Source organism: Dryobates pubescens, chromosome 7, assembly GCF_014839835.1.
Source record: "Dryobates pubescens isolate bDryPub1 chromosome 7, bDryPub1.pri, whole genome shotgun sequence".
In the NCBI taxonomy this organism is placed as follows: domain Eukaryota; kingdom Metazoa; phylum Chordata; class Aves; order Piciformes; family Picidae; genus Dryobates; species Dryobates pubescens.
Genome location: NC_071618.1, coordinates 16,528,455 through 16,553,982, shown reverse-complemented (window position 1 = coordinate 16,553,982; position 25,528 = coordinate 16,528,455). Strand labels below are relative to the sequence as shown.

Sequence of the window (25,528 nt, the reverse complement as noted above, 5' to 3'; positions counted from 1 at the left end):
CATACAGAACACACACATGGCGGTTCGGAGATCGCAAATGGGAGGAGTGAGAGTGAATTTGGCCAACAGAGTTTATAGATTATGGCAGTGGGCTTCTGCTTCAATTTACTGAATGTTCAAGAAAAAACAAAGAGATTCAAGAATTCAGTAGTATCCCTACAGACTGCAAGGACCAAAGAAAATACCAAATAAATAAATAAATAATTTTTTATAGAATTACTGTCTCGAAAGAATCTCCAGACCTTTGAGTGCCTGAAGAAAAGACAGCTCTAGTCACCGAAAAGCATAAATCAACCATCAGATAAACTCTTGTTCATAATAATTGATCTTATAGTCCACAGACTCACCTGAATATATTTTGGGTGTATTTCAATATTTTAAAGATAGGAAATATGCATTTTATCTGAAAAATTACCTGAAGGATTCTACTTTGAAGCAAGCTGCTTTGCCCTCTCCTCACTTACCCTTGCATGACAGTGTTGTTTGAGAAGTCAGGGCCACAGTTTCTCTTTGGGTTTACCCAACCTTCCACCTCTGCCTTGCAACCTGGGCTCTTGCAGGTCTTTGGATAGAATCACAGTATCACAGTATAACTAAGGTTGGAAGAGACCCCAAGGATCACCAAGTCCAACCTGTCTCGACAGACCTCACGACTAGACCATGGCACCAAGTGCCACGTCCAATCTCCTCTTGGACACCTCCAGGGACAGTGACTCCACCACCTCCCTGGGCAGCACATTCCAATGACGAACGACTCGCTCAGTGAAGAACTTTTTCCTCACTTCGAGTCTAAACCTCCCCTGGCACAGCTTGAGACTGTGTCCCCTTGTTCTGGTTCTGGCTGCCTGGGAGAAGAGACCAACCAATCAGGGCTCCCATATTGCCTTTGCTTCTCTGTTCCTGTCAGTTGTTGTTTCTCGTTCTCACAGACTCTCGAGATCTCAAGCAGTCATGTTTCAAACACAAATGAATGCAAAACATCTCCAGAACTAAAGCAATTTTACAATAATTACTTGTTTACCCATATTTACATCATTTATTTGCCCTTTGACTGAATAAATCCCTGCCAGAGAAAATAAAGCTGTAATTACTTAATTCAGAGCATGTACAGTCCACTCATCATCCAGTTAATTTACTGTGCTCACAACTGTCTCTCTACATAATGAATTAGATAATAACTTTTTTAATGTCCACAAAAATGGAAGTCCTGGTTCAGCAAGGCACTTAAAAGTCTGGCTTTATCCAGCAAAGTGCACAGGCCCTTCTTTAACTTTGTACAAGGTAATAATGGCAACAAGATCTCTAACCGGCCCCTCATGCCATCTCATCAAGCTGTTATTTTTGTCTTCAAGGATGAAGCAGTAAGCTGATTTTAGAATCAGTTTTTCTGTGTAGCCTAGATGTACTGCTTTTTAAAGAATGTTATGTTACTCATTGATTGACTGACAGCATACTGCATCCGTATGGTCTCGGGATTACAAAATAAAGAAAGGTTTATATTATCTGTTGATGTATCAAGTATTCCTTTTCTATTAGACTTTTTTTTCCTTATCAACTATTTGGAGATAGTTCTTGCACTGAAGAAATTTATTTCCTGATGAGAAATAGATGGACAAAAATAAGCTTTCTTTCTTTTAATTATACATTACTTGTATCTTTGTTGTTCCTAGTGTCTGCCACTAAGTGGCGACTCCAAAAACACACTGCTGCCTTATTAATGTCAGTCACCTGCTTATTAAGATTTGTGCTGCTTGAATGATGCAATGTAAAATAAGAGACAGCCATTTTCAAACAAAAAGTGAGAGACACAATAGATTGTGATTTCATACCAATAACCATGGGCCATGCACGCTGGCAGTCAATACACACAGCAAAACTGTAAAGCAGATAAATTACTAAATCTGCAAGATGCTGAAGTTCAGGATTCCAGCAGGAATTGAAAAGGGGTGGCTTGATTTCCAGTGATGTCAGTAATTAATGAAGTAGTCTAAGCTGTAAGGAATGTGTACCAATTCCATTGTCACAGGAAGCCTCAGTTGTGATTTGTGAAGTTTCTTGGAAGTCTTAAGGTTTGTTAATGTGGATGTGCAGGACAGCTGCCTGCTTTGTGGGGGGGTGTGGGGTGTCTAAGAGGCCCAAAGTCCCATTCAGGGAAGACAAGTGGGGAAAGCCTTGCTTCAGGATCTGTGCAATGAACATAACATATGCAGATATAAGCAAGTGCCATGCTAAATAGACAGCTGCTTTTGTCAGAAGCTGGTGGTGATATGCAGAAAGTGAGAAGTGCTTCTTCAATTCTTCCTCTGCCTGAGGGACTCAAGCTTGCCTCTCCCGCTGCCTATGAGACTGTTGCAGCTCTGTGGCTCTGCTTCTTTGAGGAAGGAATTTGTCCCCAGTCTTTGATTTGGTGCCATTTCCATTAAATCAAAAAAGAAATCAAGAGTCAGTGGACAAAAATGTGAGGATATGATAATAACAGGAGTTGTAGAAAATACCAAGTCAAAAAAATGGAAGTGGAATGTATTGCAAAGATGATTGTGATAGTAAAAGTGATGAGGAGATGTGACATTCTGTACCCTGAGCAGTGTCTGTGTGATGTGCTGTAAATAAAACATTGGACTGTGCTTTCAGATGGTGATAAAAAGAAATATTGAACAGATATCTCAATTGCTGGGTGCGGCCCATTCTGTGCACTGGAGAAAGCAGGAGTCTCGTGAAAAGCAATAATTTTCATTGCAAATGCACACAGTATCATAATGGCAACATAAAACTGCACGTATAATATAATTTCTGGCATTTTCTAGCTCTGAAGACAACCTTTCACACATTTGTTTTCTCATGGAATTGATGTTGTGTCATTATAAACTTTAAATTTTATGTGTGCTACTCAACATACAAAGAATTTATTTTTTCAGCTGTGTCATTTATTTTCTTCTCATCCTTGTAGTTTTAGCACACTAGAGCAAGGAAATGTATATTATGTGGAAAGAACTGCAGAGGTTTGGTGAGTTAGGACAGATACAGCAGAAGTGCTCAGGGCAGCAAAACTTGTCCTGGTGTAGCTGCACACCGAGAAATCCAAAGTACCTCCTGCACAGTTGTAACAGGTTAGGTATCAAGACCGTAGTTTGGCAGTACAGTCAAACTGGCTTTAGATCTCCTAGTACTTGCTCAAAAGCAGGGTGAACAAATGATACAAATTACTGCTCTGGCATAAACTCACTGTGCCAATTCAAGCTGTTCAGGAGGACTCAATAAACTGGGGTTTTACCACAAGACTTTGTGCCAGAATATGTGAGTTTGCTTGGCATCACTCTGTGCCCCATCTGATATCATCTCCCCTCTTACTTCTGGCATATGTGAACAAATAAAACCAGCATAGGCACCATATCGTGTGCTCTAGCTAATTTGTGTTGCCAGTGTTTGCCATGAGTCATATTTGCATTGCCAGGCCGCCTAACCACATGCAGACATGGTAATGAATGCCAGTGGAGTTATCAGGAGGGGGTGAGCCATTTTCAGCCTACCTGAAGACCTACCTCAGCCGCTCTTTCTACATCATGGCCTCTATAGGATGCTCCTCTCCTGCGTGATGGTCCTCAGCAGTTGGCTGCTGCATTCAGTCTCTTTCTACGGTTCATTTCTCTTTCATAACTGACATGCTGTTTGATGTTGCCTCCTACCAACCCCTGGTAATAATATATTTTCTGATAGTCTTTTTGTAAATTAATAGAAAATGTTCATTTTTACGAGTAGAAGAGAAAGAACTGCTGCTTGTAACACCCACGTTGCAAGATCCATTTTTAAGAAAACAGAAGACAGATTTCTTATTGAAGTTGAGAGAACATTTTCTATGGCAAGCATGACATCCAAATTTTTCTTTAGATTTAGGACTAAAACTGTAGAGGTCTTTCTTCCTTTTTTGTGGTTTTTGTTGCTTTGTTGTTGTTGGGTTTTGGTTGTTGTTCTTGGGGGTTTTATGTTGGGTTTTGTTTGTTTTCTTTGTATGTGTGTGTGGATTTTGTTTATTTTTGTTTCTTTTGAATTAACTAATCAGCATGTGAGATATTTCTCCCATCAATGTTAAGGAAAAATAGTATGAATACGTGAATGGATTAAAGTAGCACATGGATGGCTAAACTGAGTCAGACCAAAGGTCCATCTAGCCTAATACCTTGTCTCCAACAGTGGAGATGTTCAGGGAGGACAAGAACAAGGCAAACATGTAATGGGATACCCCTGAATATACTCACTTGGTCAAAAAATCCAAGACTAGAGAATTCTTTCTTAGTGGAGTTAACTTTGTATTTCTTGATAGGTTTATCTTTCATGAGCTAGTTGAGTAGCTTCTTGAACTCCTTATTAATACAACATTTTTTATTCGTGATTCTTAACAAAACATGATCTCCTTCTACGATCAGGTGACTGCCCGGTGGATGTGGGGAAGGCTGTGGATGTAGTCTACCTGGACTTCAGCAAGGCCTTTGACACTGTCCCCCACAGCAAACTTCTGGCCAAGCTGTCAGCCTGTGGCTTGGACAGCAGCACTCTGTGCTGGGTTAGGAACTGGCTGGAGGGCCGAGCCCAGAGAGTGGTGGTGAATGGTGCCGCATCCAGCTGGCAGCCAACACCATTGGTGTCCCCCAGAGATCAGTGCTGGGCCCCATCCTGTTCAATATCTTTATTGATGATCTGGATGAGGAGATTGAGTCCATCATCAGTAAATTTGCAAATGACACCAAGCTGGGGGCAGGATTTGATCTGTTAGAGGGTAGGAGAGCTCTGCAGAGGGACCTTGACAGGGTGGACAGATCGGCAGAGTCCAGTGGCATGAGATTGAACACATCCAAGTGCCGGGTGCTGCACATTGGCCACAACAACCCCATGCAGTGCTACAGGCTGGGGTCAGAGTGGCTGGACAGCAGCCAGGCAGAAAGGGACCTGAGGGTCCTGGTTGATAGTAGGCTGAACATGAGCCAGCAGTGTGCCCAGGTGGCCAAGAAGGCCCATCCTGGCCTGCATCAGGAACAGTGTAGCCAGCAGGAGCAGGGAGGTCATTCTCCCCCTGTACTCAGCACTGGTTAGGCCACACCTTGAGTCCTGTGTCCAGTTCTGGGCTCCTCAGTTTAGGAAAGATGTTGAGTTGCTGGAAAGTGTCCAGAGAAGGGCAACAAAGCTGGTGAGGAGTTTGGAGCACAAGTCCTATGAGGAGAGATTGAGGGAGCTGGGGTTGCTTAGTCTGGAGAAGAGGAGGCTCAGGGCAGACCTTATTGCCATCTATAACTACCTGAAGGGAGGTTGTAGCCAGGTGCGGGTTGGTCTCTTCTCCCAGGCAACGAGCACCAGAACAAGAGGACACAGTCTCAAGCTGCACCAGAGGAGGTTCAGACTAGATGTTAGGAAGAAGTTCTACACAGGGAGAGTGATTGCCCATTGGAATGGGCTGCCCGGGGAGGTGGTGGAGTCGCCATCATTGGAGGTGTTCAGGAGGAGCCTTGATGGGGTGCTTGGTGCCATGGTTCAGTTGATTAGATGGTGTTGGATGATGGGTTGGACATGATGATCTCAAAGCTCTCTTCCAACCTAGTTTATTCTATTCTATTCTAAAGCCTTTTTGGAAAACCAGAAGCTGAATTCAGGCTGGGTTTAACAGAACAAAATCCAATAGCAATGCTTTACATTGTACCTGCTATAGAATGTCCATCACTGAAAGTAACACTGGGATTTTCAAAATAATTTCTTCCTCTCAGATTTATTAAGAAAGCCTAAACTGACAGTAATGTACCTAAACTGAGCCATTGGAGAGTCTGCGTATCTGGGATGTAAAAATGGAGTGGATCCAGTTTCAAGGATTCAAAAATCCTGATTAAATAGAAGTCCCTATCCCGGTAGCTTGCAGAGGGAGAAGCACAAATGAGGGCAGCACTGTAAAAATAGCTTGTGGGGAAGCAGCCACATACCTAAATCAATGCATCTCTGAGTGGGACCTGCGCTCCATGTGCCCACCCTCAGGCTGTCTTTGTGAGTCAACTGCACAGCCCTATCTGCAAGTGACAGGCACAGCACTGCAGCTGGCAAGGGTTTTGAGTGACACCATCCCACTCCCACTCAGTTTTTCTCTGCAGCCAGCTCAATGTGCAGAGAAACTTGGTGCTGAAGCAAGTGGACTTTACCCTAGTCAGGATAAAGTTGATTTTCTTCTCTATCAGCCTGTGCTAATCATTGCTCCTAGCAGTGAGAGTGGTGTTACTGGAAACAACATGGAAAAATGTCTGAAGGTCTCAAGTGAATTATTTTCGGAGCTATGGTTTGCATGAGAATGCTGGTGTATTTATTAAGGGCATGGAGCAATTAAAGTGTCACAAATAAAGGTCTTTGTGCATGCAACCTTCCATTCCATCTAGGCATAGCTGTAGTTTAGCCTGAACATCCAGCAGATGCTTTCTCAAGATGGAAAGCAAAGATCCAAGTGCTAAACAGCACTTGGTGAGACCGTTGGGATGTATAGTTTTGTTGTATATGAAAAAAACATTGCCATTATAAACAAAAACATTGCCTTAGAAAAAGCCCATTTAAAAGATACATCTTCAAAGCAAAAACAGGAACAGATTAGTTTGCATCCTTTCCTTTTTTGTGGCTGTTTTACTAGGCAGGTAGCACGTCTTCAGCTGCTCAGAAAATTAGAATGAGATTTCTTTTCCAAATTCACAGGTATTAATGTATGCAAAATTCTGTAATATTCAGTACCTGTGTCAAACCCAAGTTTGACCCAGATTAAGTAGTCTACTCCATTAGCTAAAAGATGCAAACATTGAAATATGTAGGAAAATGCTAATGAAATGACATTTTAACCTTTATTTTGCTTTCCTGTTTGCATCACTGCTGGATTGTGTTGACAATAATATTCTGCATGAAAAAGAAAGCCATTTTTAAAGCTTATAAAGGAATCTTGATGAATGTTTCTTATTCGAGTGTTTGTGTCACTCAGGATACACATCAGCAACATTGCTCCTTGTTAATGCATAAATATCCTCCATGACACTCTTATCATCCCATTTCCCTTAAAGTGAGGTAAGTTTGTGACCTGGAAAGTGCTCTTCAAAGGGAAAGGAAGAAACCTCAACTTGCAAAGACACAGTTCTTCACCACTTTTCCTAGACCTTAAGCTCATTTTCAGAGGGGTTTTGTTTCTGCTGCTTGAATTCCCATTCACTGTCTGCACAGATGTTCGTTAATTTCCATGAGAGATACATTTGAAAATGTATCCTGCGCACTGTTCCCCTGGCCTTTAGTTCAGAAAGATGCTAGATCACGTTGAGTCTCAATGTCAAATAACTCTGTGGGGAAAGACTAGAAAGCTTGACCTATTTGCATATGTGAGGGTATACAGCAGCAGACTGCTGCACAAATGTAAGAGCAGAAAGGTTATTTTGCATTAATAAAATTGCAATGCTCATAGCCTGGAATTCAATAAAAGAAATCCTTTTTGGTTTTGCAGCAAAAAAAAAGGACAAAAAGAGGGAACATCAGCCTAGAGTCTGTGGCTAGATTTTAATAAGGGCTGGATGGCTTCATGGCCCCTAACAGCATTTATATATAAATCAGTTGAGATAATAAGGCTAATCAAATGTCATGCTTCAAGTAGTCAGTTCATAGCCTGAAGGGATTGGGAAGTGGTTTTCCTCTAGTGTTACAGATGTGCTTCATTGATTAGGATTTGTCCATTCTGGGAGAGGGTTGCAGAGCCAAAGGCATTCCCAATGACTCACTGCAGCCAGAAATTTTTATGGAGTCCCATCAGCACCTTGGGTATTTTATTTTACGTGAATTCAGCAATGCAGCAGCCTGAGCTGTCACTGACATCAGTTAATCATGAACCCATGCTGAGTGATCGTGAAAACTTTGCTTAAAGTTTGCAGTGAAGATCAAGGTACAGAGATTTACTGGAATAAGTTAGTAGGTTGGTGGCTTTGTGCTGTATCAGCAAGGCTGAATTCACATAACCACTTGCTAGTTTTCCATAAAAGCTGGAGGCTAGAAGCCTAGGCTGCTTTATTTCATCTTACTGCTTTCTTTCTCAGAGCATAGCATCCACAGCTGATAAATCCTACAGTGCAGTGCAGTGCAGAGCAGAGACTAACATGTGGAACTGCAGCACCATAACATGAAGAAGAATATCTTTACTCTAAGGGTCACAGATCACTTGAACAGGCTGCCCAGAGGGGTTGTGGAGTTTCCTTCTCTGGAGACTTTCAAGACTCATCTGTATCACAGTATCACAGTATCACAGTAACTAAGGTTGGAAGAGACCCCAAGGATCATCAAGTCCAACCTGTTCCAACAGACCTCACAACTAGACCATGGCACCAAGTGCCACGTCCAATCTCCCCTTGAACACCTCCAGGGACGGCGACTCCACCACCTCCCTGGGCAGCCCATTCCAATGATGAATGACTCGCTCAGTGAAGAACTTTTTCCTCACCGCTGGATGCATTCCCGTGCAACCTGCTCTAGGGGGGTTGGACTCAAAGATCTCCCTAACATCCTGTGATCTTGTAATAGAAACCTCACAGAGCTACAACTGACTTAAGAAGATGAGGTCATATAACAATGCCTCCATAAAACATTCAGACTATTACAGCGAATAGACTAGACTAGACTAGACTAGAATGGACTAGACTAGACATAGAATAGAATAGAATAGAATAGAATAGCATAGAATAGAATAGAATAGAATAGAATAGAATAGAATAGAATAGAATAGAATAGAATAGAATAGACCAGGTTGGAAGAGAGCTTTGAGATCATTGTGTCCAACCTATCATCCAACACCACCTAATCAACTAAACCGTGCAACCAAGCACCCTATCAAGTCTCCTCCTAAACACCATCAATGATGGTGACTCCACCACCTCCCCGGGCAGCCCATTCCAATGGGCAATCACTCTCTCTGTGTAGAATTTTTTCCTAACCACCAACCTAAACCTCCCCTGGTGAATCTTGAGACTGTGTTCTCTTGTTCTGGTGCTGGTTGCCTGGGAGAAGAGACCAACCTCTGCCTGTCCACAACCTCCCTTCAGGTAGTTCTAGAGAGCAATAAGGGTTAACAGCAAAGTATCCCAGGCAAGATTTGTTCTCCATACCTGCTGGAAGCTGAGAGGTCAGTACAAATAACTCTAACTTAACTTTTGTGTCCAGGGGCTGCATTCACACAAAGCTGAAATCACTAGTAGTGGCTTACTTTGGTTTTACCCTGCAAAATTATGATATAACATCGAGCCAGCCTGCATCTTGGAAGCTGCCTTGCTAGGGCAGTGTGAGCTGATCTCTGTCTGTGTGTAAAAGGTCGCATTTTGTCAGGTTATTGCAAGTAGGTAAACTTGGAAACATTTCTGTCACAGTTACCTGCATGCCAGGTATACAATGGAAATTGTACTTTAAAAAAAAAATCCCTTTCAAATTGCAGGTTTCCTAGTACAGAATTCTAGCATAAAGTAAATTCAAGTTGGTAAAAATTGTTTCTACAGTGCCATGGTAACTGAGGACAAAAGCTGTGTAACAGATTTATGAAAGGTAGTTAAGCTTTTGTAAGATTTGGGGAGGCTAAGAGGGCCCCCTTGTGGAGATTCTGTGTATAGTTCACAGCGTCACGGAATGTTAGGGGTTCGAAGGCACCTCGAAAGATCACCGAGTCAAACCCCCTTGCCATAGCAGGATCTCTAGCGTAGGTCATACAGGAATGCATCCAGGCAGGTTTTGAATACCTCCAGAAAACGACACTCCACCCTCTCTGGGCAGCCTGTTCCAGTGCTCTGTCACCCTCATAGTGACAAAGTTTTTCCTCGTGTTTACACGGAGCCTCCTATGCTCCAGCTCGCAGGCATTGGCCCTTGTCCTATCATTGGGCATCACTGACAAGAGCCTGGCTCCATCCTCCTGACACTCACCCTGCACATATTTATAAACATTAATGAGGTCACTGCTCACTCTCATCCAAGCTGAAGAGCCCCAGCTCCCTCAGCCTTTCCTCATAAGGGAAATGTTCCACACCCTTCATCATCTTCATGGCTCTGCAGTGGACCTGTTCAAGCAGTTCCCTGTCCTTCTTGAACTGAGGGGCCCAGAACTGGACACAATATTGCAGATGTGGCCTTACCAGGGCAGAGTGGAGCGGGAGGAGAATATATTCACACATATGTTCTATATGGGCATGGAAAGAAACATTAGGTCAGTCGACAGGGAAATTGGCAGTTTTACTTGTACCTTCGACTTTATTATTCACATATCAAAGATTTCAGGGCTTGATGAGATCTTGTAAAGAATTTTAGTGGAAACACAATTTGCAGTGTAAAATGGGAAGTCAGTTGTCTGTTTTAGAGGTATTCAGGGGAGGTTTAAATTGGATATGAGGAAAAATTTCTTTACTGAAAGAGTGGTCAGATGTTGGAACATAGAGGTGGTGGAGTCATTTGTCCCTGGAGGTGTTCAAGAAACATGTTGTGGACATAGCACTTTGGGGTATGGTTTAATGGCCATGATGGTCATAGGTTGATGGTTGAACTCAATGATCTTAGAGGTCTTCTCCAGCTGAAACAATTCTGTGATTCTATGATTCAGCTGAAATACCCCACCACCTGCTTACTTACTGTCTTACTGAAAAACCTGTGTGGTTACTTCACAAGGAGAAGAATGTCAGGAGAAACACAGTTAGTGTTTTTCTCTTACAGCTGAAGAGTTTCCTTAGCTTTTGTGAATTGTTTCAACTCTTGCAGTGTTTTCATTAGCGGAATCACCTGAAATGCTTTCATATCCATATTGTCTTATTGTTTACCTTATGGGAGGCAAATCGCAAAGGTTATGACCAAAGTTAGAAACTCAGCATGCAGGACATGAAAATGGTTGTGATGCCTAGATTCTGTGATGATCATTTATAATTTATGGTCATTATGCTTGGTGTCAGAATTAATAAAGCCTTGAGGCAAAGCTCAGAGAGAATAAATTGATGTGCTTTCAAAGGGATTTCAATTACTGGGCCTTTTTATTGTTAATTACTTAATTAATTGAGCAGAATTACTGTGCTGATTCAAAATGCATTGCAGTGAAAAAGCCTATAGAAGGTTCATCCAAGATTTGGAAGAAAGTCTCTGCAAATGAGCTATTGGAAATCAGAGACAGCTCAGTTAGGGAGGGAACCTTGGTACAAACCACTTGTTTCCAATGGAGCCAGCTATAGAGGAACACTGGTGATGCCTGTGCTGCTTGCATTACCTAGACAGAGCATCAAAGGGAATAACAACAGGTCCTTCAAAAATGAGGAAGGGGTGGAAGCAAACATTGCAGATGAATTAGCATAAGTATTTTTGCTCTGTTTCAGACCTAGTAAAATCTACTGAGGAAATATAAATGTCAGAAGATTTCAGAGTCAGGCTACATGTTATTTGTCTGCTAGGGGCTCTTTGAAATGGAATTTTACCAATCAATCAAGTGTATTCTTGCAGGCAGCCAGAGCTCTGCTGATAACAGATCTCTCAGAATTCTGCATGAAAGTGTGTAGGTGTGGGGGGCTTTTGTGTGTGTGTTTAGGTTTTTTATATAACCGCTACAAAGGCCTTATGTTGTTTAAGTTATTGAATAGGCAGGAGTTCTCTGTTCTCATCTCTTTGCATGGGAGCTGGAGGAGTGCTCAGTTGTCCAGGCAATAACCTGCTCCAGGGAGAGTCTTCCTGAAACCCTTGCTGACAGCTGTTTAGAGACTGCAACCTGATACCGAGGAAGATTTTGTGTCTTGTCCTGTGTTCATAAGGGATGTTTTATGAATCCTGTTGCCCTAAACTGCTACCTGTGATTATAAGCATCAGAGTTAATCAAGAGGGTCCCTTCTCAACCTGCTTTCTGTAACCTTTGGAGTCTAAGTTGGAAAAACAAGCTCAAACTCCAGGTCTCATGCTGCCCTGTCTCCAGGTTTGTTCTTCTCTTGTCCCTGGCCTGTCATCACCTTTCTTTTCTCTGGTTAGTCCATGATTTCTGTTGCCATGGGTCAAGCCCTTAGCTTATCTTTCCTGTACCCATGGCATCTCTCTGAGAAAGGCAGGTTCCTCCCTACACTGGAGCTCTGGGAGGAGGCAGGTAGTACAGTAATGCACATATGTCCTTATTTCTTTACCCTTTGTGCAGTAGCTTAGAAAAGGCAGAAGAGAAACAATAATTTTGAGTAAATATGTCATGTGTCCCAGATTTATGCTTGCTTGCTTGCTTGCTTTTTCTTTTTCTTTCTTTTCTTTCTTTCTTTCTCTTTCTTTCTTTTCTTTTCTTTCTTTTTCTTTCTTTTTCTTTCTTTCTTTCTTTCTTTTTCTTTCTTTCTTTCTTTCTTTCTTTCTTTCTTTCTTTCTTTCTTTCTTTCTTTCTTTCTTTCTTTCTTTCTCTCTTTCTCTCTCTTTCTTTCTTTCTCTTTCTTTTTTCTTTCTTTCTTTCTTCCTTTCTTTCTTCCTTTCCTTCTTCCTTTCTTCCTTCCTTTCTTCCTTTCTTCCTTTCTTCCTTTCTTCCTTCCTTTCTTCCTTTCTTTCTTTCTTCCTTCCTTCCTTTCTTCCTTCCTTCCTTCCTTCCTTCCTTCCTTCCTTCCTTCCTTCCTTCCTTCCTTCCTTCCTTCCTTCCTTCCTTCCTTCCTTCCTTCCTTCCTTCCTTCCTTCCTTCCTTCCTTCCTTCCTTCCTTCCTTCCTTCCTTCCTTCCTTCCTTCCTTCCTTCCTTCCTCCCTTCCTTCCATTTTGGGGTTTTTGGGGGGTTTGGGGGGGGGGGGTGTTTGAGTGGTTTTTGGAAACCCAGCATTGATCTGTGCACAATGGGGATGAGATAGAATGGGAGCAATGTGAGCAATGGATTCCTCCTGGCCACAAAGGATTTATTCTTTCTGGCACAAAGGTACGTATGGTCTTACAGAGAGTAGCCTTAAAGAATCTTACAAGACACCATGTGTAGCTGTGGTGTTTGAATAGTGTTTCCACCAATGCATGCTCACACACCAATTCTTACAATGTTTTCAATGTTTTTATTATGTGTGTGCTTGATAGAACAATCAAATTCCTATTATTTGATTTATTATTGCATTTTTCATTTATTTTTCCTTCAGCAAGGTTCTTGCTGCTTCACTCTTTTCAGCAATTTAAGGAACACTTAGAACAAATTAGTTTGATATAATTTAGGCAAGGAACAAAAGTCTCTGGAGGGAACTTGTAGATTTGTGTCTCTTCAATAAATGATTTACAGTTTTTATCCAGGTTGTCTGATGGAAAGTGGCAGATTTGTTTTTTCCATCAGATCACTTAATCTGAACATTTCTATTCCAGACCTCTTTGCTCTCAGATAAATTGTCATTTCCTCATCTTAACTGTTCCCTGTGTTCTCACACATGACAAAGCTGGGGCCACCATTATCAGCCTTTAGGCTGAGAGATGCATATACCCAGCATCTGCCTCTGATAGGAGAAGGGGAATTCACCTTCAATAAAGTATTTGTTAGAGTGGCATCTGCAAAGTTATTATTCACCACATAAAACATGAGGCTGAGCATAAGAATTATCCGGTGAACAAAAAGCTGGTACAAAAATGGGACATGCTGAAAGAGAATCCTTGTGTAAAGGAAAGTTAATATATTGGGTTTGCATGGCAGGGTTTTGGTAGCAGGGAGGCTACAGGGGTGATTTCTGTGGGAAGCTGCTGAAGCTTCCTGTGTCAGATAGAGTCAATTCCAAGACGAATGCATGGCTGGACAAGGCTGTGCTCCTCACTCATGGTGGTGTGCCTTCATGGTAACATATTTAAGAACAGAAAGAAAAAAAAGTCACAATGGAAACTTCACCTGGAGAGAATATTGAAAATGTATGAAAGAAACAACCCTGCAGACTCCAAGGTCAGTGAAGGAGTGGGAGGAAGTGCTCCAGGCACCAGAGGAGGGATTCCCCTGCAGCAGATGGTGAAGAATATAATAAAGCATGGTGAGCCCATGGAAGACCCCATGCCAGAGCAGGTGGATAGACCCAAATGAGGCTGTGACCCCATGAGAAGCCTGCACTGCAGCAGGATCCAGGCTGGATCAGTGGACCCATGGAGAGGACCCCTGATCTGACCACAGCCTCTATCCCCATCCCCTTGTGCTGCTTGCAGGAATGAGGTAGAGAATATAGGAATAAAGTTAAGCCTGGGAGAAAGGGAGAGGTGGGGTGAAGGTGTTTTAAGATCGTGTGTTATTTATCATTATCCTAATCTGATTTGATTGGTAATAAATTAAACTAATTTCCCCAAGTCAAATCTCATTTACCCATGATGTTAATTGCTGAGTGATCTCTCCCTGTCCTTACCTCAACCCATGAGCTTTTTGTTGTGTTTTTTTCTCTCCTGTCCAGCTAAGAAGGGGAATGATAGAGCAGCTTTGATGGGTACCTTTGATGGGATCCAGCCAGAGTCAACCCACCAAATTTAGTACTGTATTTCCTCAGGACTGCTCTTAGTTCTGATTCTGTTTCATGTTTTCATTAGTGACGTTGGCACAGAAAGCTGAAGTATGCTAATGGAATTTACTTAAGACCTTGAGGATTTCAGCAGAAGACATGGAATGAAGCTTGGTAGTGCAAAGTGCAAGGTCATGTGTTTGAGGCCTGCAGAAGCAGATGTCCTCTCTCAGCTGAATGCTTATCAGCTGAAACAAGGGAGCAGAATGACCTCTACATATTCGCCAGTAAAACAGTGACTACGAGTTTCCAGAGGTACGATGCCCCATTAAAAATTGAATGTGATGTAAGGCTATGTTAGAGCTTACACTGCCAGTGGAGATAAGGAAGTACAGGGCATCTGAGAGTCCTCATGTGAAATTTGCTCAATTCTAGCTGCATACAGTGAAATGTGAAGTTGTGCAAGATCAAATGCCAGGAAGGACTACTTGGGTGATCAAATGCCAGGAAGGACTACTTGGATAGTCAAATACCAGAACCAATCTCAGGAGCTTCTAGCCTTTCATAGTAAGCCTCCTATTAAAAGCTATCAGGCAGACTAAGGTGTTGGAAAACTCAGGGTGCATTTCTTGGCAAAGTGATCTAAGCATGACCAAAGGGGTTTGGGGAGCTGCGGCATGGTCACTTCTGGCTTGTCTTGTCAGAAAGGACACTAGCAACTAGCTCAGCTGTGTAAAATGAAAGCCAATGTGATTGGTCTCTGATCTCCAACTTAAATGCCATTTCTTCTTGTCTGATGTTACATTTATAAATCCTCTTGATGTATTTGCAGTGTTTAACTCCAGAACAGCTGGATGTAAGTAGACCAAGAACAGGTTTGTTCTGGGATTGAAGCTTATTTTCTTAACCATAAGCAGCAACCTTTACAAGCTCTTTCCAATGGAGCAGTATCATGAGAAGGATATTTCAAAAGAGTCTAGGCTGCTTTATGAAGGGGATAATATAGTGCTGTCAGGAAAGGGCACTCTTACAGGTCTGGGAGCCTCCTTTGGTTAAACAAATCATCACACCATGTTTCCTGGGTAGCCAAGCATCCCTAACTCCTATGTGGTACTTTTAGGCTGTGCCTAGAAAATTTTCCACAGATCTTGAACAGAAATGTAGTAATGATAAGGTCTAAATAATCCCATTGGACAGACAACAAACATAAAATCAGACCTGTAAACTAACTTTCACTCTTTTTTTCGGCTTCCTCATTCTGGCAGACACTAACTTATGCTTCTGCTGGCTTTGCTGACCTTGAATGTGTTCTTGGTGTGGTTAAGTAGATAACAACAACTCTCTGCTCTTTCTCTTGTCCGGTGTACAAGGGGAGGGAAGGGAGCAGGGAGAGGGAAGCTATTAGGAGCCCCCTGGTTTTGTCCAGGGGGGTTCTTGTGTTGTTTATAAGTTGTAAATATGAGTAAACATTGTATGTTTTGTACGTATTAATTGCATTTCATATTTTAGATTGTAGTTCTGCTTGTAAATACAGCTTCCTTTGCTTTCCAACTGAGCTGGTCTGGCAATTTTATGCTGGGGGGAATTTTCAACCCACCACACTCTTTTCTTCACTGGCAGTGAGTCTGAGTTTAGATGCCTGCGTTTGAAAATTTGTGCCTAAATCTTAAAGGCAACAAATGGGAAAAACATATATTAGCTCTAAAAGCACACACATATTCATATGCTACCCATGTCCATTTTCTAAAATACTGGGTTTAAAGCCATGGATAACTACAGCATTTCATTAGTCTAGTAGCTGTTCAAGATCTAGACTTGGTACCTGTGAACAGAATTAATTTCTTTAGGGACGTGTAGCTCCTGCACTGTCCTCTCCAATTTCTAGAGAGTATATTGAATAAAGTAGCATTGAAATAAATATTCATGAAGTTGCTCAATAATTCAGGGTGTGCTAATTCAGAGTGTTATAGCCCCAGTTAAAAATCATGTACAAAACCCCCCAGTCTCGTGAAAGGCAAAGCACATTCGCTGTACAATGCCTAAGGGTAGCCAGGAAAGAGCAAGGGCGAGCAGCTGTGATCTCATTGGCGAGCTGCTTCTGATTTGATGTGGTTTTTTGAAAGGAATGTAGATTTGTAGGGGGGTGATTTTTCCTTTGTACTCAGCACTGGTGAAGCCACACTTCAGGTATTGTGTTCAGTTCTAGGCACCTCACTACAAGGACATTGAGGTACTGGAGCATGTCCAGAGAAGGGCAATGAGGCTGGTGAAGGGCCTGGAGCATATGGCCTACAAGGAGTATCTGAGGGAGCTGGGGTTGTTCAGTCGGGAGACGAGGAGGCTGAGAGAAGATCTTATAACTCTCTACAACTACCTGAAGGGAGGTTGGAGTGAAGAGGGGGCCAGCCTCTTCTCCTTAGTGTCAAGCAACAGGACTAGAGGAAATGGTTTCTAGCTGCACCAGGGGAGGTTTGGGCTGGATGCTAGGATACGCTTCTTCACTGAAATGGTTATCAAATATTGGTGTGGTCTGTCAAGGATAGTGGTCACCATCCCTGGAGGTGTTTAAGCAGTGTGTGGACCTGGAACCTGGAGACATGGTTTAGTGTTGACCCTTCAGTGCAGGGTCAAGTGTTGAACTGGATGATCTTTGATGTCTCTTCCAACAAGATGTATTCTATGATGGCAGAAGTTCAACAATGGTGAGAGTAGAATCCTGCACACCAGGGAGGTTACCCACACACCAGTGCAGGTTAGGGTTGACCTTCTGGAAAGCAGTTCTACAGAGAAGGGTTTGGGAGTGCTGCTGGACAACAAGGTAACTGTGAGCCAGCAATGTGTACTCAGAGTCAAGATGGCCAATGGTATTCTGGGGTGCATTAAGAAGAGTGTGGCCTGCAGGTTGAGGGAGGTTCTCCTTCCTGTCTGCTCTGCACTGGTGAGGCTGCACTTGGAGAGCTATGTCCAGTTTTGGGCTCCCCAGTTCAGGAAAGGCAGAGAACTACTGGAGAGAGTCCAACAGAGGGCCACAAGAATGATTAGGGGTCTGGAGCGTCTGTCTTTTGAGGAAGGGCTGAGAGACTTAGAACTGTTTAACCTGGAGAAGGGAAGACTGAGAGGGGATCTTGTCAAAGCATATAAATATCTAAAGAGTGGAGGTAATGAAGATAGGTCTGGGTTGTTCTCAGTCGTGGCCAGTGATAGGACAAAAGGCAACAGGTACAGAAGGCTTCACTTGAACTTAAGAAGAAACTTCTTTACTGTGAGGGTGACAAAGAACTGAATCAGGCTGCCCAGAGAGTAGAGTACCTCTCTGGAGACTTTCAAAACCCACCTGGATGCATTCCTGTGCAACCTGATCTAGATGTACCTGCATTAGTAAGGGGGTTGTGCTAGATGATCTGCGGAGGTCCCTTTCAAACTCTACCATTCTGTGACCCTGTAATTCTGTAGAGGATGCACAGCTTCTTCGGGTAAAGCTTTCCTAATGCTTAATTATTCACATGGTGAAAATTATTTTCCATGTATCCCACCTTTTTTGACTTTATGACCATTCTCTCATTATCCCACCATGCATGTCCATGAAGAGTTTGGTTCCATTTTCTCACTGACCAACTGCTGTTTGATCCCTACCTAATATCTTACATATTTGAAATTATTCCTTAAAATCTACATCCTCACAAATTTATGTTCTCCTATGTCAAGAAAAGAGGTCTCAGCACTCCTAGATTCCTTTTGCAGCATTAGGTCCCAAGAATCATATTCACTAATGATTTTGAAGGGTGTGTGAGTATGTGATATATAGAAAATGTGATTATAATTGTAATAGTTATTATCTTTAAAAAGTACAAAACCACAGATTCTAACTCCAAAAGCCCTGTGCCTTTAAGACTTCCTCCTTAAACAGTGTCCAAGCTTCCTGGACTTCCTGGGATTTTAGGACTGCCTCCCAAGGGTTTCTGTTGACCATTCTCCAAAACAGACTAAAGTCTGCCTGTCAGAAGTCCAAGGTCTCAGTTTTGCTGACCCTGCTCTGTACTCCTCCTGCAACTGAGACTCTATCATTTCATGATGTCTATGCCCAAGATGGTCCCCAGCCATTACATCACTGGCAAGTCCTCTGTTCACAAACAGCAGGTCCAGCGGGGTGCCTTCCCTGGTTGGCTCCCTCACCAAATGTGTACCCCCAAGTCTTCTGCAGGACTGCTCTCAATCTCTTCATCCATCCAGCCTGTATCAATAGCAAGGATTGCCCCAACCCAGATGCAGGACCTTGCACTTGGCCTTGTTAACCCTCTTGAGTTTCACACAGGCACACTTCTCAAGCTTGTCCATTTTCCTCTGGATGGCATCCCATCCCTCAGGTGTGTCAACTGCACCACTCAGCTCAGTGAACTCTAACACTGTTACTGCCTCTGAGAACTTGGGCTTCAGGATAAAACTGGGAAGCATAAAGCTACAGTTCACATAATGCAGACCCTTCTTAACCTTTGTCTTGCCACAGCCTCTGCTGCTTGCAGAAGTGGGCTGTCAGGCTTTCTTTTGCTTGGTATTTCAGACCTTTCCTTAGGACCATACTCACTTCCAGGACTAAAGCCTCTAACTTCTTGTCTCAACTTATGACATAAACTTAACCAGGGCTTTTATATTCACTGCTACCAGGAAAAAACAGAATGTGGATGGTTTTCTGATACACCTGGCTTTTTCAGTTGTATTTGTTCTTCTTTCTTCTGCCTATTAGTGTCTTCCAAAATATTCTCCAGTGACTCTTCTTCTCCACCTTAAATATTCCTTCATCTCTGTGTCAGCTTCTATGAGTGGGCTGCTCTCCTTTCATGAAGTTCATTTCTCTCTGCACATAAAGCCCTACCTAACACTTTGAAGGAAGAGGCAATACCTTGGTTTTCCTCCTCTCTGAGCTTCTGAGTGCTGCAATGAGTTCTCCACATGAGAGGAGGACCAACAGAAAAGATACCATTTATCCTTCTTGCCCAGGAGACCCTACAGTTTTTGTTCTTGATGTGCAGTTATCCTTTGCATATTTAGTAAATCTGCCTCAGCTGGGATGTCTGTTTCATGGTGATAGAAGAGGCAAAATGCCCTAGTTTGGGATCACCTCAATGAACAGCACAGTCTTCTCCTCTGAAATTAATTTCTAAAGCAGGGCAATACTATTGAAGGATTAAGGTAAGATTAGAGTATTTGTATTAACATACCTTGTAATGTGAAAGAAATACAAGTTCATAGGTTATAACCACAAGCTCATTTTAGCCTTCTATTAATTAAAGCTTTTCTTTGCCTAATACAAAGACTGGATTGCATGTGAATGGGACTAGAGCCATACAAATTCCCAAGTGCTATATAATCCTACTGTAAACAGTAGTGTGCAGCCCACACTTCAGAGTAGTGCTTGTTTGGACCCTTTCATAAATCATCAGGCCCTTGCCCTGACCATCACAGTGCTTAGTATCTGTCCAAAAGATTAACTGTCCCATAATGGCAACTTTAATAACCCCTCAATTTCAGTAGATTATGTTCAAAAGGAGATTGTTTAATCTGGGGAAGTTGCATAATTTTTCCTTTCAGGAGCTGATACCATGACTAGTGGCCTGGTGTTTGAAATGGAATCTGAAGTGTTCATACATACCTATGTGTTTATATAGACAGTCACAAGATACATTGGCAAATACACACTGTGCATTTGCTATGATTTTTCTTTCATTGACAGATACAGATTACAATGTGAACTTTTACACATGCATGCTAATATAGACAATAATGATTTAGCTATAGATACACATTAGATAGAATTTGTATGCTTTTATTATTAGTTTGGAATGTTTTGTGTAAAACATCTTCTCACTGACACGCCAGTGTATTCTGCTTGGCTAGCCTTTAAGCACTGAGGCTGCCTGTGAGCGGTTTGAGTAATCGATGATGAGAGTCCAATGAAATGAAGCCAATATGTCTGTGATCAGTTCACTTTGCCAAACAGGGTAGCAGAAACTATTACTTACCTCTTTACTGAGTATTTTCCATAGTGGGTAGCAGTGGAGTTCAGCACAGCCATGTAAGCACGAGCATGGGCAATGCAAGGGTGTCATTTACACCAACAGGAACAAGTGCACACTTGTTTTCAGAGTGGCTCAGGCATGTTCAGTATAGAGCTGACTTAATACTCTTTTACTGAACAGTGAAGAGATGGAATACTGAAGGCCATCCCCAACTACATATCTTTATGAACTGCTCCTTGTCTTATTATGAGATGACTCCACAGCCATTCCTAGTGTGATTGAACACTGTGTATTGGGCATTGAGAGCTCTGAAATGCTGTTCTGTTTAATCCATAAATGTCAACACCTCAAAACAATATTTTTAATATTTCCCAACTGAAACAAATGGTCATGACCTATGTATTTTCACTGAGGTTATTCTTTCCCTGAAAGAATAATTTGTGCCACAGCTGCTGTGCAGCGTGCCCCAGTCCCCTGCGTAGTGTTATAACAGTGTCATTTGGACAATGCCCAGAATCAGATGGAAGAAGTCTTAAGGTCTTCTGACCCCAGACTAGTTAAAAGGGTGATGGAGAGTCACGAACAGAGGTTGAAAGAGAAGGTTGTGAACCGTGGGTGCAGCGGGGATGTTTGCACTCTTAGTTATTAGTGTCAGATACTAAATGTGTACCAGGCTGCTGCTAAAGGTTGTCTGCCAGATGAAGAAGCCATTCAGTCAATAACACAGGAAGGCAACACTCTGAAAGATGCACAAACCAGAAGCAAATTAGTCAGGATAATGGAAACAGATACAAAAGTCACGAGGAGGAGCAGCGATAGACTGGTGAAAGTTTCTCACCCAGTCCGCATGAGGGGAAGCTGCAGAAGTTGTGCAGAGATGTGCTATTCTCATTTGCCTGCATTTGCTTCATACTCCTGTTCATTGCACATCAAACACACTTACATATCCAGGGATGAAATGGAAATGATTGATGCAAAGGAGGTATTTTTATTAATTTCTGTAGCTGTGAGTCATACCCTACTGGGACTGCTAGAGGTGGGTGAGGAAAGGCAGAACTGTTATTAGACATATAAATAATTGTCAAGAGCAACTTTTAAACCTATCTGTTACTGCATATCAACATCCAAAGTTATCCAAAGAGGGGAGGGGCAGCAATACAAGGACTAAGCCAACGCAACGGCTCTGTCAATGTAGATGTTGGCAATTGCCTCTGAATCTTTGTCTATTTATTTTCATTTCTGTCTCCTTAGAGCTTCAATCATTTTTTCTGTCACAACCCATCAGTGCCTGCTGGATGCTGCAACAACACTATGTTAGCACTCAGAACTGATGAGTGAGAGCTTGGGCTGTCTTATCTGCATGACATTAGTGAAATGTGTCCACTCTTTGTCCTGTTGTTGGAAAGCAATTCTTAGTATGCTCTCATACATGCAAGGTAGAGTCAAGTTGAGATGAAGATAGTCTGAGAAGGCTGTGCTTAAAGACAGTGCCTTTTGCAGTGGAGCTATATTGCAGAGCACACAGGAGGCTTTCTGGTACTTTCTGCTCTGCAGGATTAGTGAAGAAGTATTTAGAAATACCAATCTACAGATGATTGCACAATCCTTGGGTTCACTGTTGATGTGTAAGTAACTGAAGTGGACCAAAGCAGCTGAAGAGCAATTTGATCATGTGTGAGCAGCAGCCAGAAAATTCAAACTCCAAATTCTTTCAGAAATACCATCCTTCTAAGTGTCATCTGATACTAACACAAATCATGGTTTCCAATGTAATATTGAGAATGCATCCTTGATGTGTCCTATTTCATACCCTTTCACCTGTAACCCTTCTGCTGTCAAAGAATTCTTGAAAGAGCTGTTCACATTAGTTCAAGAAATGACCCTGTAGGAGAACACAGCCCCTAGTTTGACCTCATAACCTTATTCCAGAAAATATGTTATAGATCCTGTAGGTGGGGAACTCAGACTGAATAAGGACAAAGCATTCAGCCCTCTTTCCTTTTGCTTTGTCTGCGCTGGGGAATACATCTGCACTTTGAGGGGTGTGTGGCAAAGTATCTATTTTTGCAACAAACTTGAGGTTCATGGAGAAGTTACAGGGAATCTTTAGCAGCTGAAAATGAGTCATATCTTGGGGGTGGGGGGGAAGGTAGTTATCTTGGAGGTTGTCACCAATCTTGAGATTTTTCATTCATCTAGAGTTAGTTCTTGTATGAGCTGGCCCTAACAAAGTGTTGATTTGTTTACAGGGTAACTTGTTTTCAGCAAGCTTGCCTCTTGCTTACTTGCTTTATCTTTCTGTAGGCTCAAGAAAGAGTACTGAGATCAGACTTTTATTAAAGAATCTTAGGACTCATGATTTATTAATGTATTGTCTGCAGTCAGATGAGTCATGCAAACTCACAAGCCTATTTTTATGCCAGACCGGGTGTTAATTTTAGTCATGAATCTTCTGCTGGTTATTCTAGCTGCCAGAAATATGTAAGTATTTTGATTTTACGTTGTCTTTATGATATCACTCTGCTCTGTAATTCAGGTGAGTTGTTACTGAATAAACCATTTCTCAGTGAAAAAGCCCCTCAGTCTGTGAAAATCTACTTGAAGCTTCCTCAATTGCAATTCATTTCAGATTGCTGTAAATAGATGTGCAAACTGAATCCAATAGCTAAAAGATGAACTGACAATGTGAATTCTGAAGTTATTTGCTCCATTTTAAATCAGTATTTGTTTGCTGTCTCTTTTGTACTCTTGATAGGTGAGGCTGAAGAATGATAACTTTTATATCAACAAATGTTTTTGTACTACATGAGTGTAATTAATTTCAATCAAGCACTAAAATTAAGTCACATGAATGGATTTTGGGTGTCTCATTATCTTCCCTCCAACCCATTTAATAGTGGGGTTCTTCTTAAGCAGGTGGCTCGTGCTAGTCTTCCACATGGTGTTATTTTTAGCATTTGCACTACCCACATCAAACTGCTCGTACTTCTCTTGTATTCTGACCAAGCACTATGGGGATTATCATCTTGTGCTTTTTGTAAGACATGCATGTCTCAGTCCAGAAGAGAAATGGCAAGATTATATAAATCTCTTTTCCCGCTGTTTCTGAGAGTTAACATTTTGAAGTAGAGGGGAGCACACTCCAGTTAATTGGCTGGCTTCTACATAAGTAGCTACCACTGAACATGTGGTACAGTTGACAGGTTAAAGTGTTTCCATTTCTCTAATTGCAATGTTTCCTTTCTTACTTCCTTTCATCTCTCTCTCTCTCTTTCTCCCAATTTACCCTGTATTTTATTCACTGTATTTATGAAGCTTTGAGATTTTTACTGTCTCAGAAGTAGCCCCCTAAAGTGCCCACATTACACTGGGAAAAGTGAAAGGGGTGGTAGCAGTGGATGATAATTGTTTTATTGGAGACTTAAAAAGTGAAATCCACTGAATCTTAAAACTGTGTTTAATGATATGTTTCAGGAACTTCTATTACATCACGATGCTGAGGGATCCAGTTTCACGGTACTTGAGCGAATGGAAGCATGTCCAGAGGGGTGCAACGTGGAAAACTTCCCTTCATATGTGCGATGGAAGAAGCCCAACACCAGATGAGCTGCCTACCTGTTACGAAGGTGACGACTGGTCTGGAGTCAGTTTACAGGAATTCATGGACTGCAGCTACAACTTGGCCAACAACCGCCAGGTGCGCATGCTGGCGGACCTCAGCCTGGTGGGGTGCTACAACTTGACTTTTATGAACGAGAGTGAAAGAAATACAATTCTCCTCCAAAGCGCCAAGAACAATCTGAAAAACATGGCCTTCTTCGGGCTGACCGAGTTCCAGAGGAAAACGCAGTATCTCTTTGAGAGGACATTCAACCTGAAATTCATTTCCCCTTTCACCCAGTTCAATGTTACACGAGCCTCCAACGTGGACATCGGTGAGGATGTGCGGCAACGGATAGAGGAGCTAAATTTCTTGGATGTGCAGCTGTACGAATATGCAAAGGATCTGTTCCTGCAGCGCTTCCAGTACTCCAAGCAAGAGGAGCATCAACAAAACCGGCTAAAGAGGCGAGAGGAGCGACGGCTGCTGCGAGAGCAGAGAGCTCACCAATGGCCAAGGGAAGAGGCAGTAGAAGTAGCTGTTACTGAAGATTATAATAGCCAGGTTGCAAGGTGGTGATGCACCTCCCATCTTGACTAACCGATGAGAGGATCAGACAGTTTGTGCAGCTTGGCTACCTGGGAGTTAGCCAAGGAAGGCCTACTACTTTGGTAAATGAGACCATAACTGACAACTACCCCTCCTTGTCTCAATTTTTCTTGGTTTCTGCCAATGAAATTTTTTTTTTTTCTCAGTAGGCATTGAGTAGTGTTATTAAATGGCAGTAGAATAGATTCCTGTCCAAAAAGACTTTCTTCAAAGCCCTAAGCTATGAGGATGTGTTGAAGAGAGAGCTATATCCTTCGTGTTAACAAGTGTACCCTGTACAATGTGAGCTGCCAACACTTGTACCGACATGAGTGAAAAATCGGGGCAACATGCCTGGTTTGGTTCCTCTGTAACAGGAGAGCTGGTTTACTTTGTACTGTCTTTTGCAACTGTCATGCATAGCTTTCTAGTGGATGAACTGGAGGAAAGTACATTGCCCTTCTAACTTCTATATGCCATGTTTTGATTAAGGGAAGAATTGCCGAGATCATTAAAAAGAAACTAGGAAAATGTGGGATTGGGGCATTGCTTGTTCTGTTCTGTTAGCAAGCAATCAGAGATGATTTATAAGTGAAGTGATTGAGGGGTTAACTTCTTTCTCTACAGATTTGAGAGTACCAAAGCTAGTCAGGTAGTGTGTGGCAACGGGAAAGCGTTGAAAAAGGAGGTCCACATGGCAGCTGAACACATATCACAGAGATTATCTGTCTGGAGGCACTGGAATCAGTCTTTGCATTCACAAAAGGTGAGGAGGGACCAATCAAACCAAAGGGATGAGGAAAGAGAAAGCAGGAAAAGCTTAAATATTAGTGTGACATTTTCCAGATTTGCTGTAAAAGCCTGGAGGAGACACATTGTCTGTG

The 25,528-nt window shown here is 42.2% G+C and overlaps 1 protein-coding gene across 1 annotated transcript in view; it reads left to right on the top strand.

The window, feature by feature from the left end:
- HS6ST3 (heparan sulfate 6-O-sulfotransferase 3) overlaps positions 1-24,801 on the top strand; it is a 379,435-nt gene extending 354,634 nt beyond the window's left edge. Inside the window, exon 2 of the mRNA XM_054162948.1 lies at positions 23,930-24,801. Within this exon, the coding sequence (XP_054018923.1) occupies positions 23,930-24,635 (706 nt within the window). The 3' untranslated portion in view covers positions 24,636-24,801. The remainder of the gene's footprint in view (positions 1-23,929) is intronic.
- Positions 24,802-25,528: the final 727 nt, after the last annotated feature.